At 27.7% G+C, this 16,170-nt stretch overlaps 2 protein-coding genes across 3 annotated transcripts in view; one reads left to right on the top strand and one right to left on the bottom strand.

The window, feature by feature from the left end:
* Positions 1-10,291, top strand: part of LOC132922612 (pancreatic lipase-related protein 2-like) — a 38,844-nt gene extending 28,553 nt beyond the window's left edge. For both annotated transcript variants that reach the window (XM_060986207.1, XM_060986208.1), the window contains 4 exons: positions 4,198-4,449; positions 9,128-9,310; positions 9,495-9,663; positions 9,859-10,291. In XM_060986207.1, the coding sequence (XP_060842190.1) occupies positions 4,198-4,449; positions 9,128-9,310; positions 9,495-9,663; positions 9,859-10,000 (746 nt within the window). In that variant the 3' untranslated portion in view covers positions 10,001-10,291. The remainder of the gene's footprint in view (positions 1-4,197; positions 4,450-9,127; positions 9,311-9,494; positions 9,664-9,858) is intronic.
* LOC132922609 (U4/U6.U5 tri-snRNP-associated protein 1) lies at positions 10,079-15,999 on the bottom strand. The gene is made up of 16 exons (XM_060986202.1): positions 15,638-15,999; positions 14,920-15,183; positions 14,661-14,851; positions 14,435-14,563; positions 14,253-14,369; positions 14,044-14,182; positions 13,352-13,500; positions 13,174-13,291; positions 11,755-11,897; positions 11,459-11,593; positions 11,292-11,373; positions 11,025-11,226; positions 10,760-10,903; positions 10,595-10,676; positions 10,390-10,517; positions 10,079-10,328 (listed from the first exon to the last, which is right to left on the bottom strand). The coding sequence occupies exons 1-16, from the start codon at positions 15,849-15,851 to the stop codon at positions 10,298-10,300; spliced, it is 2,268 nt and encodes a 755-aa protein (XP_060842185.1). The 5' UTR covers positions 15,852-15,999; the 3' UTR covers positions 10,079-10,297.
* Positions 16,000-16,170: the final 171 nt, after the last annotated feature.

Genomic DNA, 16,170 nt, shown 5'->3' on the forward strand with positions numbered 1-16,170 from the left:
ATATCAGCAAAGTCAAAAACACAAAATAACTTGCTTTTAATTAAAGCAAAATTCTAGTCCGTATACAAACGCATTTAGGTATACCCTCGTGTTCCCATAATAATAATATCACGCACTCACTAATGAAATGTTAAATGTCTATTTCGGACGAACCATTATATTTCATGAATAATTACACGTAGTATGTGTAGCCCTCAAGTTCCATAGAATTTAATTTTTAAATAATACACTATACCGTGTATCAGTAGTTTTTATTAAGGTAGTCTTTTCATACAATAATAACAATTTAGTATGATTAAACCAACAATTACAAAAACAAGTAGTAAAATATCATAACTATACATCGTCCTACAACTCACTAATGAATGAATCTGTACCTCGACCCTTCGACCAAAATATTTCCATGTTAGCGCATACCGGCATACCAATCCTACACCTACTTCTTACGCGATCCACGCTCAGTAAATCAACCACTGATCGATCTATATCGACAATGATCAGCAACGCAGTGACCTGTTTAATATGTAGCCATCATGAGCCTGAAGTAACTGAATGAGCGAATTAGGACCCCAGAAGGTTAACTGATATCTGATGGTCAGTTTAAGTTGAATGTGCGAAATATTTATTATTCTACTTTACATAATTATAATTTATGGTCTCAACGGTAACATTATTATTATATTATTTTAATTCAAAAATATAAAAGATACCTACATATTATGATAAGCTCTCTCGATTATAGAATGAACAATAGTTTGTTAACTACTTGGCATACTTTACATGGCCATTCCTAGCCAATAGGGTACTTTTGAAAAATACTGTCTCTAACTAACATGAATAAAATAAAAAATTTGTAATTGTTTAAAATGATTTATGAACAAACAAAAACGTTACTAATTTTATATTACAAGAAATCATGATAGTATCTTTGGAAGAATGAGGTATGAGGAAAAACAAAAATTATGAAGATAGAAAATTGTGCGTAGCTATCCTATAGATCAGGGGTTGCCAACTTTAATAGACTTGCGATCGACCTCCGAAATTTTCTAGGTTGTCGCGATCGACCATAAAAAAAAAAAAGTTGTCAATGAACAATAAATATATTATAAGTAATGTACATGCGTGTTACACTTCTTTTACTCGATATCTATGTATAATCTCGTTTTGCATAGTTATTTATTGTTTTTTCTAAATATAATTTTTATATTCATGGGATATACAAAGATATACAAATTTACAAAAAATAAATAAATATATTTTAATTGTTTTCTGAAAAAAAATTCAAAAATCAAGAAAATGCGAAAGGGTGTCGCGATCGACTTGGGTGAGTTGGCCACCCCTGATATAGATAGATGAGGTGAATTATATGCGCATAATCAGGTGTGTTAAACCATGTCACGGATGGTTAGGAACTTAGCAACCTAAATTTGTGGATTTAAAGTAGCTTCGGTATACACCTCTCCAGTAGGAATTTATCCCAGCTCCTAAAAATAAAAGGTTAATTCATCTAAATTATAAAAATCGTTTCCTTCACCTCACCAACCCATAGATGAAAATTTGAAGGACAACATATTCATACGTATAATCTTATATGCTAAAACTCAGCACTAACTAGTTTAAAAGTTAAAGTTAAGTTAAAAATGTACTTCTAAAGTAACTTTCTAACTCAACTAGTCGGTTTTAATTTCATAAAACTTTCTAACTAAACGAGTTGGATTGAATGCATAAAATAATCTATCATAATGCGTTAAAAACAAAAAGTAATTACACTCTATCCAACTAAAAAATACGCCGACTATGTACAGTGGACACTGTACACCCTCCCAACCCTCGTCTCCACAACGCGATACTCTTCAATCGAGACTGGTTACACACTATGCAAAATATGGCGTGGGGATGCGCAGAAGAACCGATTTTCCGTTGGGCCACAATGTGTTCTCTTGCTGGACAGATTATAGTTATTTTTATAGTTTTCTTTATTGCAAAAATCTCTAAGTTGCGAGTACATATAACTGCCAAATACTGAGTGCCAACTAAACAATAATTAATAATTTTTTTGATTTTAGTATTAACTACTTGTGTATGAAGAACTTTGTAATTTGTATTAACTATGAAAATTACACGTTTTTATACATTTCCAATTGCAGCAAAAGGATTAACAAATTTTCGCGAATTTTGTTAAAATTTGAATTCCAAATGATTATAAAAATATTAAGCCTTTGTAATTTTAAATTTTCATATAGAGTTGTATAAGAAAAACTTATATGGAATCTTGTATTAAATTTTCAAGAATTTTGACTCAGTAAATAATTTTTTATCGACATATCTAAAGAAATAAAACTAAAAAAATTTCAAACTTCAAATATTTATAAGTATCTCAAAAAGACTAAACATATTTTGACAATTATATTTGGAGAAAATAAAAACATATCTATGGTTATTTTTTTTGAGATACACGAAAAAATCAAAATTGGTTTTGTCAAAAGGGTGTTGTCAGGCTTTTTCCTTTTGTTTGATTTTTCAGATCGGTTTTTAAAATACTGGAAATATTTAATTTTGACTTCTTTAAGTACAAACTATATTCAATAAAATATTATTATAAAAAAAACACAAATAATACGAACAAATAATCTATAAAAATGAATTTAAAAAAATATTATTTTATGAAAATATCATTACTACTATATTTATACTGTAATAGCCGCAAAAAGTTGGTTTCGCGTAATTTAAAAAATCATCAATAATTGAATCTTTTAATGATTGCTAATATCTCAATATTTCTTCTTACAACCACCAAGCAAAGAGAAAGTTTCGTTTACACATTATAGAATATTTCTGTTTCCTAATACACTATAAACATTCAATGTGCTGGTTATAGGCTTATATATTTATAAATGTGGGTGGCCCTTATTGTTAGTCCAGCGAATTATAGATTATAGTATCATACTTATTATGGTATATCACTTACGACACCGCTACCAAAAAAACTAACTTTTTAATTTCTATTCTAACTTAATTCTTATTTTCACCAAAAAACTTTTAACTAAATTAAAAATTTAGAAAATTTCAGAAACTAACTTATATTTTAGCTGATTATTATTTACATTAAAGTAACTTAACTTTAACTTGTTAAAAAAATAACTATCTTGTCCAGCTTGATTAATCTACATTATTACAATATAAGTAATGACATTGAAAATATATATTTTGTTACGATTGCATGAAAAGTTTAATTTTTTAATTTCGGTTGGAGCATTGGAAAATGACCTTTTTCCGTCCAATGGACAGTAAATACTATTTTTCTCCTCGGCAGACAGAAAAGATTTGCCGACGCATGCTGTAACTACTAAACTACCTGTAAAATGTTTTCCACTCGCTATATACAACTGTTGTTACGATGCGTTTGGCTTACCGGCCTATTTAATAAATTATTACATGAAATACTATCTGATAGTTGAGTTATTCCCGTACTGTTCTTTAAAAATAGATACAATATAGCCATAACCTCATAGAATGACGAACATACGTTGCTGTCGAAGTAAAAAAATTGTATTGCCATGATGGCTGCATGTTACTACCTATATAATAACCATTGCCGCGGTAAAATCGTACAGACGTAATTAGGCCATTAAGTTAGGCCAGTTAGGGAGCTGCAAGCAGGAGTCTTGCAGAATGTCTGATGTTTAGAGGTTTTACTGTACGCTCATTATCTCCAAACAATAATGAAAATTTAAAAATACATTAAAATAAAAGTATTATGGACGAAAAACAAATCATAACCACATTTATATATATAAAAAATCGGCACATTGCCAACGACTGTCATCCAGCACTCAGACGTCTAGTGTCTGACAGATATAAACAATTCATACACTGATGCTTTTACCGGAAATATAAACGATTTTTCATTGTTTCCAAACTTTGAATTGAGATTTAATTCTGAATTGATTTAAACATCTATAATAAAATAAAGTAGCTGGTACCTATTATATATATATTTTTAAAATCGTAGCGACAATAGAGTTAGCAATATCGTGCATACATAGGCAAACGTCTGTCCAAATACGTCTGCAGAATGAGCTTTAAATACAATTATGTGGGGGAGCTGTGAAACACGTACGAATTTCGTGCGTGAAAAAAAATAACATTTCGCGCGTAAACTAATATATATCCGTCTGTCGGGTTGTTGTCCACCAGCATACCTCGAATACCAAAACCTGAACGTGATATCGGTGGACTACAAGGAACTAGTGCAACCGCCGTGTTACGTGCAAGCGGTGCACAACGTGCCACTGGTGGGCAAATGCACCAAGATGTTGCTGTTGAGGCTGTTCAGATTGCGACCAGACCTATACCTGCGCGACTTGCACGTGGTCGGATTCAGCTTGGGCGCTCAAGTAGCCGGCCACGTCGGGCGGCTGATGAACAGCACGATCCAGCGGATAACCGGTACGTGCGAATCATATTCACATAATATCATCATGCACCGCATAGTATAATAGTATAGTAATGTTGTGTTCCGAGTTTATTGATTAATTAATTTAGTTTGGATGGTAAAGGTTCTATTACCTCTATATTATATACTGCCAACACAGCTTCTCCCGACTTATTATTTATTATAAATTATTTTTTCTTACGATTGTCGTTTTACATTGAACTCGTAATACACCGATATCGATGTGTATATTATAATAATTACAATACAACACCGTATTATTCGACCACCAGATGATAGGAAGTTTTCCTGGTCGAGTCAGTGCATACCATAACTACTTGCCTAATGCCGCACCGTCGATCAATAAATTACTCGTTTAGTCGCTTTCTATATGTTAAGCATAATCACTAAGACAATACATATACACAATTTAGAGAATTTATTATATGGTGAATGTTGTTCGTCATCACCGTTGTATACCTTTTGGCTTTGATAATTAAGTCAAGGAAATTGGTTCGAAATTTAAACATTTTCCAAGAGCAGCTGTTTCTGAGATCTATGTACCTACACCCGAAATCAATACTATATATAAACAGAATATAGATACATCACACATCCTCGTAAACTATTACATTAGTTAATTGAGGGTTTAAAAATAAATCTCGAAATAAAAATCATAATATCATTAATATCTTTATAGAACCCGCTATCTGATGACGAAATAGAAGCGCATTCAATAGGTAGATTAACATTACGGCAGCAGATAGCAGTGCCACTATATCGTCCCGTCCTTTCGAAGGAACACGATTTAAAATATACCTTAGGATACGTTTAATCGTGTGATAATGTAAATCTTAAATCATAAATCATAATTTATTCATAATATGCAATGATGAATGGATAGAGCCTACTAAATATTTTAAGAAAACATATAAGTCATAACTATACAGAATGCATAAATCATCTACCCATTTTTTTACAACTAAAACTTATAAACGGATTTAATCACAAAATTACTCATGTACCTACCACGGATATAGATACTATATAGTATCTACTATAGTATCTATATCCGTGGTACCTACACAATTTATATCACATTATTGCCAATTGTTATGAACCGCGATTAGGATAAGCACCAAATATATTATGTAAAACTTTATTGTTATTATTATTAAGAATAAAGACTTCAATGGCTGAGTGATAACTGATAAGTAGCATTTGAATTCGCATTACGTTGCAACTTGTAACATACATTAAGATGATAATAAATATATTTTTTTATTTAAAAAATTTAACTATGTATCATTATTATAATAAACTACTTATACTAGATAGTAGATACCTACTAGAAGAATATGTAAAAGACACTATTAAATTATTCTTATGGTTTGATTGTAAAAAAAAATCTTTGATTCATATGTGGTTTATATTTAACTACAAAATATGTCTAACGTCAAATTATAGATATAGTTTGACTTAATAGGTATAGATATTTTATTCAAAAACAAAAATATACTATAAATAGTACAAAATATGTATATCAAATCAATGAATGATATAGTCCCGGCTGGATTGATAAATATTTTACTTTTAAATTATGCTCGACTATATTATTATACTTACCCAAGATATTTTCGACAATCATCTCATAAGACTCAAATATTCAATAATTGATTAAACTTATTATAGAATATTAGGTACACAACAATAGGTATACATTATTGGGTATATGAAACTTGTTTATATTAATATATTTTAGATAAAATCTGCGGCGTTCTAAAACAATCTGAAGAGGAGTTAGGTAGTATGTAGGTAGTATGTATATGTTACTGCGAATATCCGCAATTGGTGAATGCTGACAGTCACCGGTTAATGATGTCATCATACACCACAGTCATTGGTGAATGTTGGCATATTGGTTAAGTTTGTACTGTTTGTAAACATTTACTAGCGAATGTCGACATTTATATTATAACGACGATATTGATGAATGTTGGTAATGCCGACATTATTTAATCTGATCTTATCAAATATTCTAGTACCTACCTATACACGATGTAATTGCAAAACAAAGTGCACCACAAAAAATTGTGATTATAGAAATGTTTGCATTTTATTCAAACTTGAAAAATGATTATGAACAATGAACATCATACGTAAATCAGTCAGTACTCTGTAGTTACCTATACATATATCTGAATTTTGAATTATTGTAAGGAAATCGGTAAAATTAATTTTTATTCCTTAAAATTATAGTGAAATAAAATGCAATTAGAACTATTCTTTCTCTTTTTAATCTTAAAACATAATATCTACCTTTTACCGAACTATTTTGGAAATTTATGTCGAAACATATCATAGATTCGGGCGCCGTAGAAAAACATATATAGACAATAGATTAAATTGGTGGTAATCACAAATTTCACCATTACTATAATCATATTATATTGGATAATTACGATAGTAAAACGTGCAACAGCTAATATCATAAATTCCTAACACTATAAGTCTATAACCAAGGTGCAGTCTTGTAAAAAGATACTTTTCATTTGTATTTAAATAGATAGGTACAAATACATGAGATTAAAAAGTATTTAAAGTACTTTTTTTCAAAAAGTATTAAAGAATAAATACAAATACCTATCTAAATACATATATATATAAACCAGATAGCTACTGGTACTATTGGTACTAAACAACTTATTTTCTAACCTAGGTACCTAGCACCTGCTGTAGACTAGAACTATCCTACAGCTATAAATTACGAGCTAGGTAATATACATTATTGTACTTCATATAATATATAAGTATATTATACTTAATAAAATAATATTTCATAATTTATGCCATAATTTAAAATGAATATTATCTATCTCTAAATAAATAATTCGAAGAATACCATCTGCTGCTGGGCACGTGTTTTTTAATTAAATTACCAATTCATTTTTAAATTTCTTCTTTAGAATAATATATAATTATTATGCTTATAATATGCACACATTGTAATATACACAAAACCCGTATCCCGTAAACGTACATTTATAGTTTCCAATAATTCACGTCACAACTCACAATATAGGTACTAATATAGGCTTCAACGAAAATAATCAATAATATTTCGCTTTTATTTTAAAATATAATAAATAATTAAAATAATTAAAATAAAATAAAATAACATTTCAATGATTTTACTTTTGAGTTCTACTTCTATAGAATAAAGATAATAATTTTATTGATCATTTATTGAAAAATAGTCGATAAAGTATTTAAATAAAAGTATTTGATTTTCAAATACAAACACATCCAAAACCATATTTAAAACACTTGATTTAAAAAGTATTTTAAAAGTATTCTAAATACTTTAAAAGCATTTAAATACGTACATTTACTCAAATACTTTACAAGACTGCCTAGGTGGATATATATGATATATATCCACGATCCACCTTAGTCCTTGACTATATAACGTCTATAACAGTATTATCATTGATACTATTAAGTATACTTCTTTTTTTATTTTTGTGAGATTTTAAAAAGGATATTATAATATCTCAACAATTATTGGAAACATAATGATAATGAACATATCATTTACATCAAACACATACATTAGAAAAGCTCAAACTTCTTAATTTGGAAGCTAGATGAATATTTTTCGTATCTATGCATAATTTATTACACTTACACTATTAGCTGAAAGAGCGTTGACGAGGAAGAAATTGATATCAAAAGTGGAAAAAACTGACTTTAAGAAGGCTTAACACCCGCACGACGTATTGTCTCCGTCTTACAAGTACGTAACATAGCAAATTGACACTCAGCAGTGAGCAGATCACATTTAGCTCCATCAATTTAAAAATTGGAGTAAATCGACCTATTATGGAACTTGATGGTAAGAACATTATCGGTTTGTATGCTGGTTTTATACAACTGTTCAATTTTTTAGCAAGTTATGCGTATATAACATAGCGTAAATTAAAAATGCTCATAACTCACTTAAAAACTTAATTATCGTAAAAAACCAGCATACAAACATAGATAATGTTCTTACCATCAAGTTTCATAATAGACCGATTCACTCTAATAATATTTTTAAACTAACGGAGCTAAACGTGATCTGCTGAGCGTAAATTTGCTATGTCACGTACCTACTTGTAAGATGGAGACAACACATGCGGCTTCTTGACTGAATTTTTTGATAAGAGAAAAATGAACAATTTAATTGGTATTATATTATAAATTATAATTATTTTAATATTTTATTATTTATAAATTTATAATTATTATAAACATTATAACCTATAGGCGTAACTAGTTTTTTTGAATTTAGGAGGCTCGAGTATCACCTAAAATTTATCATACACTTGTTTTTATTTTTAGATCATTATAAATACTTTAAAACCTTTATTTTTTGTGAATAAGTTTCATTTTATTACTAAATTATTAATTACTCATAAATCATAATAACCAAAATAACCCAAAAATGTGTTAAAATAGGACATTGTGTAGGTTCAAAATTAAAAATAAATATTAAATTTTCGTTAGTTATGTAGTCCAAGAAATTTCCGACGAGGGAAAAATATTAAGCAATTATAAACCCCCACGAGTACGACCTTAAATTGCTAATCTACCAGATAGTAAACGATATAGTGAACTCACCAAGTAAAATTACCCTTTTGTCTATTTCAGGTCTAGACCCAGCTTCCCCATTGTTCGACACGTTCTTACTCAGCAACGAAGTATTGGACAAATCAGACGCGCTATTCGTAGACGTAGTGCACAGCAATATAGGCTTCAAGGGCAAAATTTCACCACTTGGTCACTTGGATTTTTATGCCAATAATGGTATCGCACAACCTGGATGCGGCACTAGTAATTATACCTTTTTATTTGACATCGGTAGTGTACTGACATACTGTATAGTGTACACAGTACACATTAATATCATAAAAGTAGATCGTGCCCATTATAAGGGTGTATTATTGTTGTATTTACTATTTAAATGTATTTGTTGTTATTGTTTGAGCACTAATTGATTTTGTTTAATTGTCCACAGATACGTCGTGCAGCCACGTACGAGCTGTTGAATATTTTGCAGAGTCAATAAATACCAACAACCCATTTTTAGCTGTCAAGTGTATAAGTTACATAATGTACAAATTAAAATTTTGTAAAACCTCCGACACGTCGCCATTAATAGTCATGGGTGAACATGTGGACAAAAAGTGAGTGAACACCTGTGTAACAGTCATAGATTAAATATATATACTATATTTAATCTATGTCCTACGGTAACAGCACACCTGCATCAGCTACCTCATCACATATAATATACACCTTACACTGCAGAAAACGCAAATATGATAATAACTAATAATAGATGCAATGGTAATTTAATAAATGTTGATTTTGTTTTATAGCCAAAAAGGAATTTACTATTTTATGACAAACAGTAAATCACCATATTCACAAGGAATGGAAACATACGAAAAGAAAAAGACAACCTCTCCTACATCGTCAACATCAGACTCATCACAAATTGACCAAAATGACATACCTTAGACTGAGTCATAAATACACAAGTTGTCTAACCAACAATATGTCCAATATTCCAAATCCAAAAACACAAACATCAATAAATTTTAATTTTGTAACATTTAAATTTTAATACTGTCTATAAAATATATTTCAATTACTATGTCTTAATACATATAATTTATAAGATAACATCTAAAGGGTGTATAATTTAATTAGTATCTAATAAGTTTTGTAATTTTACAGTATCAAATAATAAAAGCAATAATTGTCCGTTGTTACATTACCAATAAAATGTTAAATGTTTGCAAATGATTATTTATCTCAACCAATTTTTGTTTTTGAAATTGAACCTCTGCAAAAATCATAAATGTATTAAATTCATTTTAATATAAAAAAAAAAATTGAATTTTTACCCATGGTTTTGATGAGTTGACTTGGTTCCACTCAAGACAATATAAGGAGATTGTGTTTGTTTTTGTTTAGATTGCAACATATTCAATGTACCAAGAGGTGTGTCAGTTGAGCTCATTTGTTTCATAAGCTAAAAATGAAATTAATTATTAATAAATTATTAAAATGTATGAATTTAAATTAAATTTATTATAATTAAATAATTACGGCTTCTTGTTCAGCTTTTTTTATACGTTTCTCTATTTTATTTTTGCCAGGACCCTTGCCGTGGAATTTATGTGACAAATACCTAATACATTTATAATTTGGGTATTGAGTTATTCGTATTTTTATTAATTTCTTCTAATTTCTGATATTAAAATGTATACAAACCTAAATGCTTCTTTTTCACTTAATAAATGACCATCATCGTCAATGTAATCTAGTTTTATATTTGGTTTATAACTGTCTTTTTCTCTAAACTCTACTGTAGGACCACTGTATCTGTCTCTTCTACTTAATTTATCATCTTCAGCTCTAAATTCATAAACATAATTAATTTAATTTAAAATTAAAAATTAATTATTTATAAATGTATTTTATCATACTTGATGAAATCAACAAAATAAAATTACAATATTAAAACATTGTAACTTACAAAAATGTTTTGTCTTCAATAGAATAATTTTTAGCTTGTAGATGAGCAAATCGTGAAGCCGATGGCCGAGCATTTTCTTCTTTTTCAATATATCCTTTACTCATAGCCAATCTTAAAGCACCAGCTACACCTTTACCCAAATCAGGTTCTGGTTCTAAAATCGGCTTGCTATCAATTGTTTTTAGATCTATCAACTTTTTCTCTGAAATTAATAAATTAAATTTAAAAAAAACAATTTATATTTAAAAATATAAAAACATGACAAACCCATTTCTACTTCTCTCCATCCATCGTTGGATTCATCAGAGTTAGCTGCATGTTCTTGTTTTATATTATTTTTATCATAATCCTTAAACAAATATAATTTATATGTATATTTAAAATTTTAATAATATTAGTCTGATGTATATTATATGCAATATAATATATACTACCATTAATGATTCATCTTCTTCTTCTTCTCTATTCCCAGCTTTACCATAAGTTGGTATATCTCCAAGAGTTCTACAAAATTCAGCAGTAGAGTTTAACACAATTGCACCTAATGCATTATCATTATATTCAGTTTTCTAAAAAAAATTAAATCTATTATGAAATATCAAATTATTTGTTGAGTTTTAAGCTCAATGTTATTATAAATTATTAAATTATTAAATTTACATACCTAACTAATGAAATAATTAACAATAATAAAAAAATAGTTACATTACTATATGAAAAAAATACTTACAACCAATGTATCAGCAAAGTCACATTTTCTTTCCATTTTTTCTAACTGTTTTAATTTTCTTGCTTTTTTTAATGCCAATTGCAATCCCATGTCATCATCTTCTTCATTTTCCATCTTCATATTATAGACATCCATTGGCTTGTCTATTTAATATTTAAAATACAATTTTAGAAGGTTTTTAAAATTGTTTATTTTTTCTATGGTTATTATTATAAAGACTTTTATTTTGATTCATAATTTATGGATAATAAGAACATAGCATATTGTATTAGTTACATTTATAGGTGGTCACTAATCCAAGGAAAAGAAATCTAAGAAACAGTATTGTATAACATTACAGTAAAATCACATTAATCCGGACAGCTTTTTATAATATGTAAATTATGCTAGTTTATGCCATAGATTAAAATAAACTAACTGAAGCCCCAATTAGTCCAGATTAATGAAATTTTACTGTAGTAGTCAATGCTAATTGGTATATGCACTTTATCAAGCCACACAATATTAATATTATTCATTTAATATAATACATTGAATATTATTACTTTTTATCTTTGGTGGTTATAACTGGATAATATGACGGTTGATATTTTATTCAAATTATTTTATAGAAAAAAAAATACCTTGACAGTAAAATGTAATGCAGTTACCAATTAAAGACCTTATTGATACTAACCACAATAATTTGATACTATGTTATTCAATATCTTTGGCTGTAATTGCACTATAATATATGAATAATTATATAATAATTGTACTGAATGTATAGCAGATATTCATAACTTTTGTTTACCAATTGATGTTTGATGTTCAATCACCCAAGTTCAATTAACACTAGTCGTGATTAATAACTAGATACTCAAACTTAGCTTTCAACTTTTAAATTAACTATTTTAAACACAAAATACGACCGGGACACCATGTCCATTTTGACATGAGTCATTTACCATCCAAGTTCAATTAACACCGATGATGAATGACAACTAATTACTCAAACTTAGCAAATAACAACTTTACTGCATTAAAAAAAATGCATCAGACATGCTTCAGACCATCAAATCATTGGTACCAATATTACAAAATCTACTTGCTCCTTAGAAGATTATAAACTATAGACTCCTCTTAATTATGTATCTAGGTAAATTTCTAACCAAGGGTACTACAGACAAAACAAAGTTTATTTACATTGAGGCTCCTCAGAAGTTTATATTTAATAAAAATGTTAATACAATCAAAATGATTGTATGACCAAAAGGATCATATCAAATGAAAGATAAAAATCAAATTTAATGTCAAAAAGCAAGTTACTTTTAAATGAGGAAAATTTAAATACAACAATTACATAAAGGCTATGACTAATAAATCTACTGAAGTCCATACATTCAATATAAATAATGATTATTATAAAAATAAACATACCATGTAATATGTCATCAATATCATCAAGATCATCATTTTCTTTGGCATTATTATTTGCAAGCCGTAAAGATCTTTCCAATTTATCTGCTTTCAATGGGTTCACTCTTAATTTTTTTTTCTATTAAAAAAAAAATAAGTTAACAACTTATTATTCAAGTTACTTATTAAATAAAATTACCTTAACTTTTTTAAATTTAACACTCATTTCAGTATCATTATAATAATCAGATGCTAGTTTCAATTGAGTTGTATTTAAAGTTTCTTGATTCAATTTTTTTTTTAATTTCTCTTTTATAGTATCTCGTTTTACTTTGTACTCATCTACACCTAAAATAAATTCATACATAAAATTAATAACGAAAAATTATAATAAAAAATTATGTTATAAGTTATAAGCTGTTACATTTTAACTTAACCTAACTATACTTGGATGATGCTGTTTATCTTAAAAACAAACTGAACATTGTTAAAATTCTAACCCAACTAAAGCTTTATATTTTAGTTGAAAACCTGAACTAATGATTTCAAAATGTGTACTAAATTTGATGAAGAACGATAAAATTATAAAAAAGAATTATTGTTAGAAACTTAAGATAATATAATAATTTATTAATATTATACGTGTGTTTCATTACAATATTATTAAAATAATAAATTTTCTAAGATTTAAAACTGTTTACAGTTAAGTTAGTTGTAATTCATTCTACATTTTGAAATTAGATTTGATTTAGATAAAATAAAAATTGAAATGGTTAAATTTAAAAAAAAAGTTTTTCCAAAATTTGTTTAGCTCAACAATAAAAAACAACAACATTTATTAGTTATTTTTGATAAACTAATAATTTTTATAACATATATTTGATAACATACCTAGTTTAAAACTTTTTTTTTTCAAACCCTCAATTTCTTCATCATATTTTCCAAGGACCACACTTGGATTGTCAATATCCATGTCTTCTAACTCATCATAACCACTATAATTTAGACGTTGCTTTCGTCTATCGATATTCTAAATAGAAAATAGAAATATATTTTTATAATAGTTGTATATAAAATATAATAAATAATTTTATTATTACTAGTTTATATGATTCATTATCAACCATATTAACATTGACCAAAACATCTGCATCTTCTGTTAATACATCTTTATCTTGTAATGTTAAAATAACTTCTTTTCCTTCAACAAATTCATCCTAAACAATAAATAAAATTAAGATAATTAAATAAACATAAAGCACAAAAGTGTTGTGTTATATACCATTGAGTGTTGAACTTCTAATCCCTTCAAATGTTTACTAGAATAAAAATTCTTCATTTCACTTTTTGTACTCTCTTCTATGAGATCACCAACACCAAATACATTGTCCATTTCTTCCAATTCTTGGGCCTTTTGACAAAACAAAAACATTGCTGAAAAATCAGTCCAAACAACATAATAGTAAAATAACTCAAGTATTAATAAAAAATAAAAACTAATTAATCACCTTTTTCTTTGCTTTTTCCATTTCTTCTTGAATAGTTTTTGTTTTTTTCACCCAACTAACAGCATCTTCTTCTGAATCACTATCTGCTAACTTTTTAACATTTAATATTTTGTTTTCAATCATACGTTTTTCTTTTTTCTCAGCTATTCTTGCTTTAATTTTATCACTTTTATTTTTTTCTGTTAAGCTTACTAAATAATTATAAAATAAATAGTTAATCAAAACAATAAATATTTTTCACATTTTAATTATTCATTACCAGCTGGTTTATGAACAAATTCCCCTTCATCACCAGCAATAACTTCTAATCCATCATCTCTACTTTTAGTAGTTTCTTTATTGTCCATCTGTAATGGCTTAAGACCTAATTTAGCTCTTATTTTATTTGTTTCTTCAATAGACAAACTATCTGATGCTGATGATATAGAAGGAGGAGGAGGTGGTGTAAGACTTGGAGGTGGTGGAGTTCGAACCTCATTTCTAGATATTTTTGGAGGTGGTGGTACAAAAATAACATCGTCATCTAAAATTATAAAATAAAACAATATAATCATGTATATCTAAAATAAATAGAATGAATTTAAACAATTTTATATTAATCATATGATAGAATGCAACATTTTTCATAAAAAATAATTGAAAAACATTTTTTTTTTTTACTATTCTCAATAATATATTATAATAGGTGTATAACATATATTAATTAATATATATATTTATTATTTTTTAAAAAACAAAAAATGATTTGACTGCCAGTAATTAGTATAGATAATTATTTTAAAAGGTGCATTAACAATTATTTTACACATTCTATATTATATGATATTTTGGTATTGTAGATGTCGAAATACCAATACTAAAATAATAATTTAGAAAACAATTAAATTTTAAAATTATAAAATTATGAAATCATTATTTGGTTGCTCCAGTTGATTTGTAATACTCTTTTGATTCAACACATTATTAAAATAACTTGCCTGAACTGTGATACTTGGCATGTTTATCCTTAGGCTTTTCTTTTTTCTTATGATGTTTCTTGTGTTTCTTATGTTTATTGGATACATCGACATCCGACAAATCACTAGATGGATGTCTTCTTTTCCTGTGTTTGGACGATAAGTCACCGTCCGACGAATCGCTTGAGTGATGTCGTTTCTTCTTGTCCTTTTTTTTGTGTTTAGATGACCCCATAGTTGCAAGCGGGTACTAAATAAAAATTACCAACTAATATATAATTCACAGAACGACAGAACGTATTAATAAGACGTTAAAAATACGTCTGAGTGGATCGTTTAGTCTTTCATATTCGTTTTATCGTTTATGATCGTTCATAAAAATATATATATATATATATAGTAAGTACTTCTAGTGTTAATCTATTTGTTGTTTACCAAATCATGGTTGTTCGACAACCGTGATAATCTTTTTCATCATGGAAGAATCACTTTTATCTTTTATTGGTATTTAGAGAAAAAATAAAGATCCAAGTACTATAGATACAAAATGGTAC

Source organism: Rhopalosiphum padi, chromosome 2, assembly GCF_020882245.1.
Source record: "Rhopalosiphum padi isolate XX-2018 chromosome 2, ASM2088224v1, whole genome shotgun sequence".
Classification (NCBI taxonomy): domain Eukaryota; kingdom Metazoa; phylum Arthropoda; class Insecta; order Hemiptera; family Aphididae; genus Rhopalosiphum; species Rhopalosiphum padi.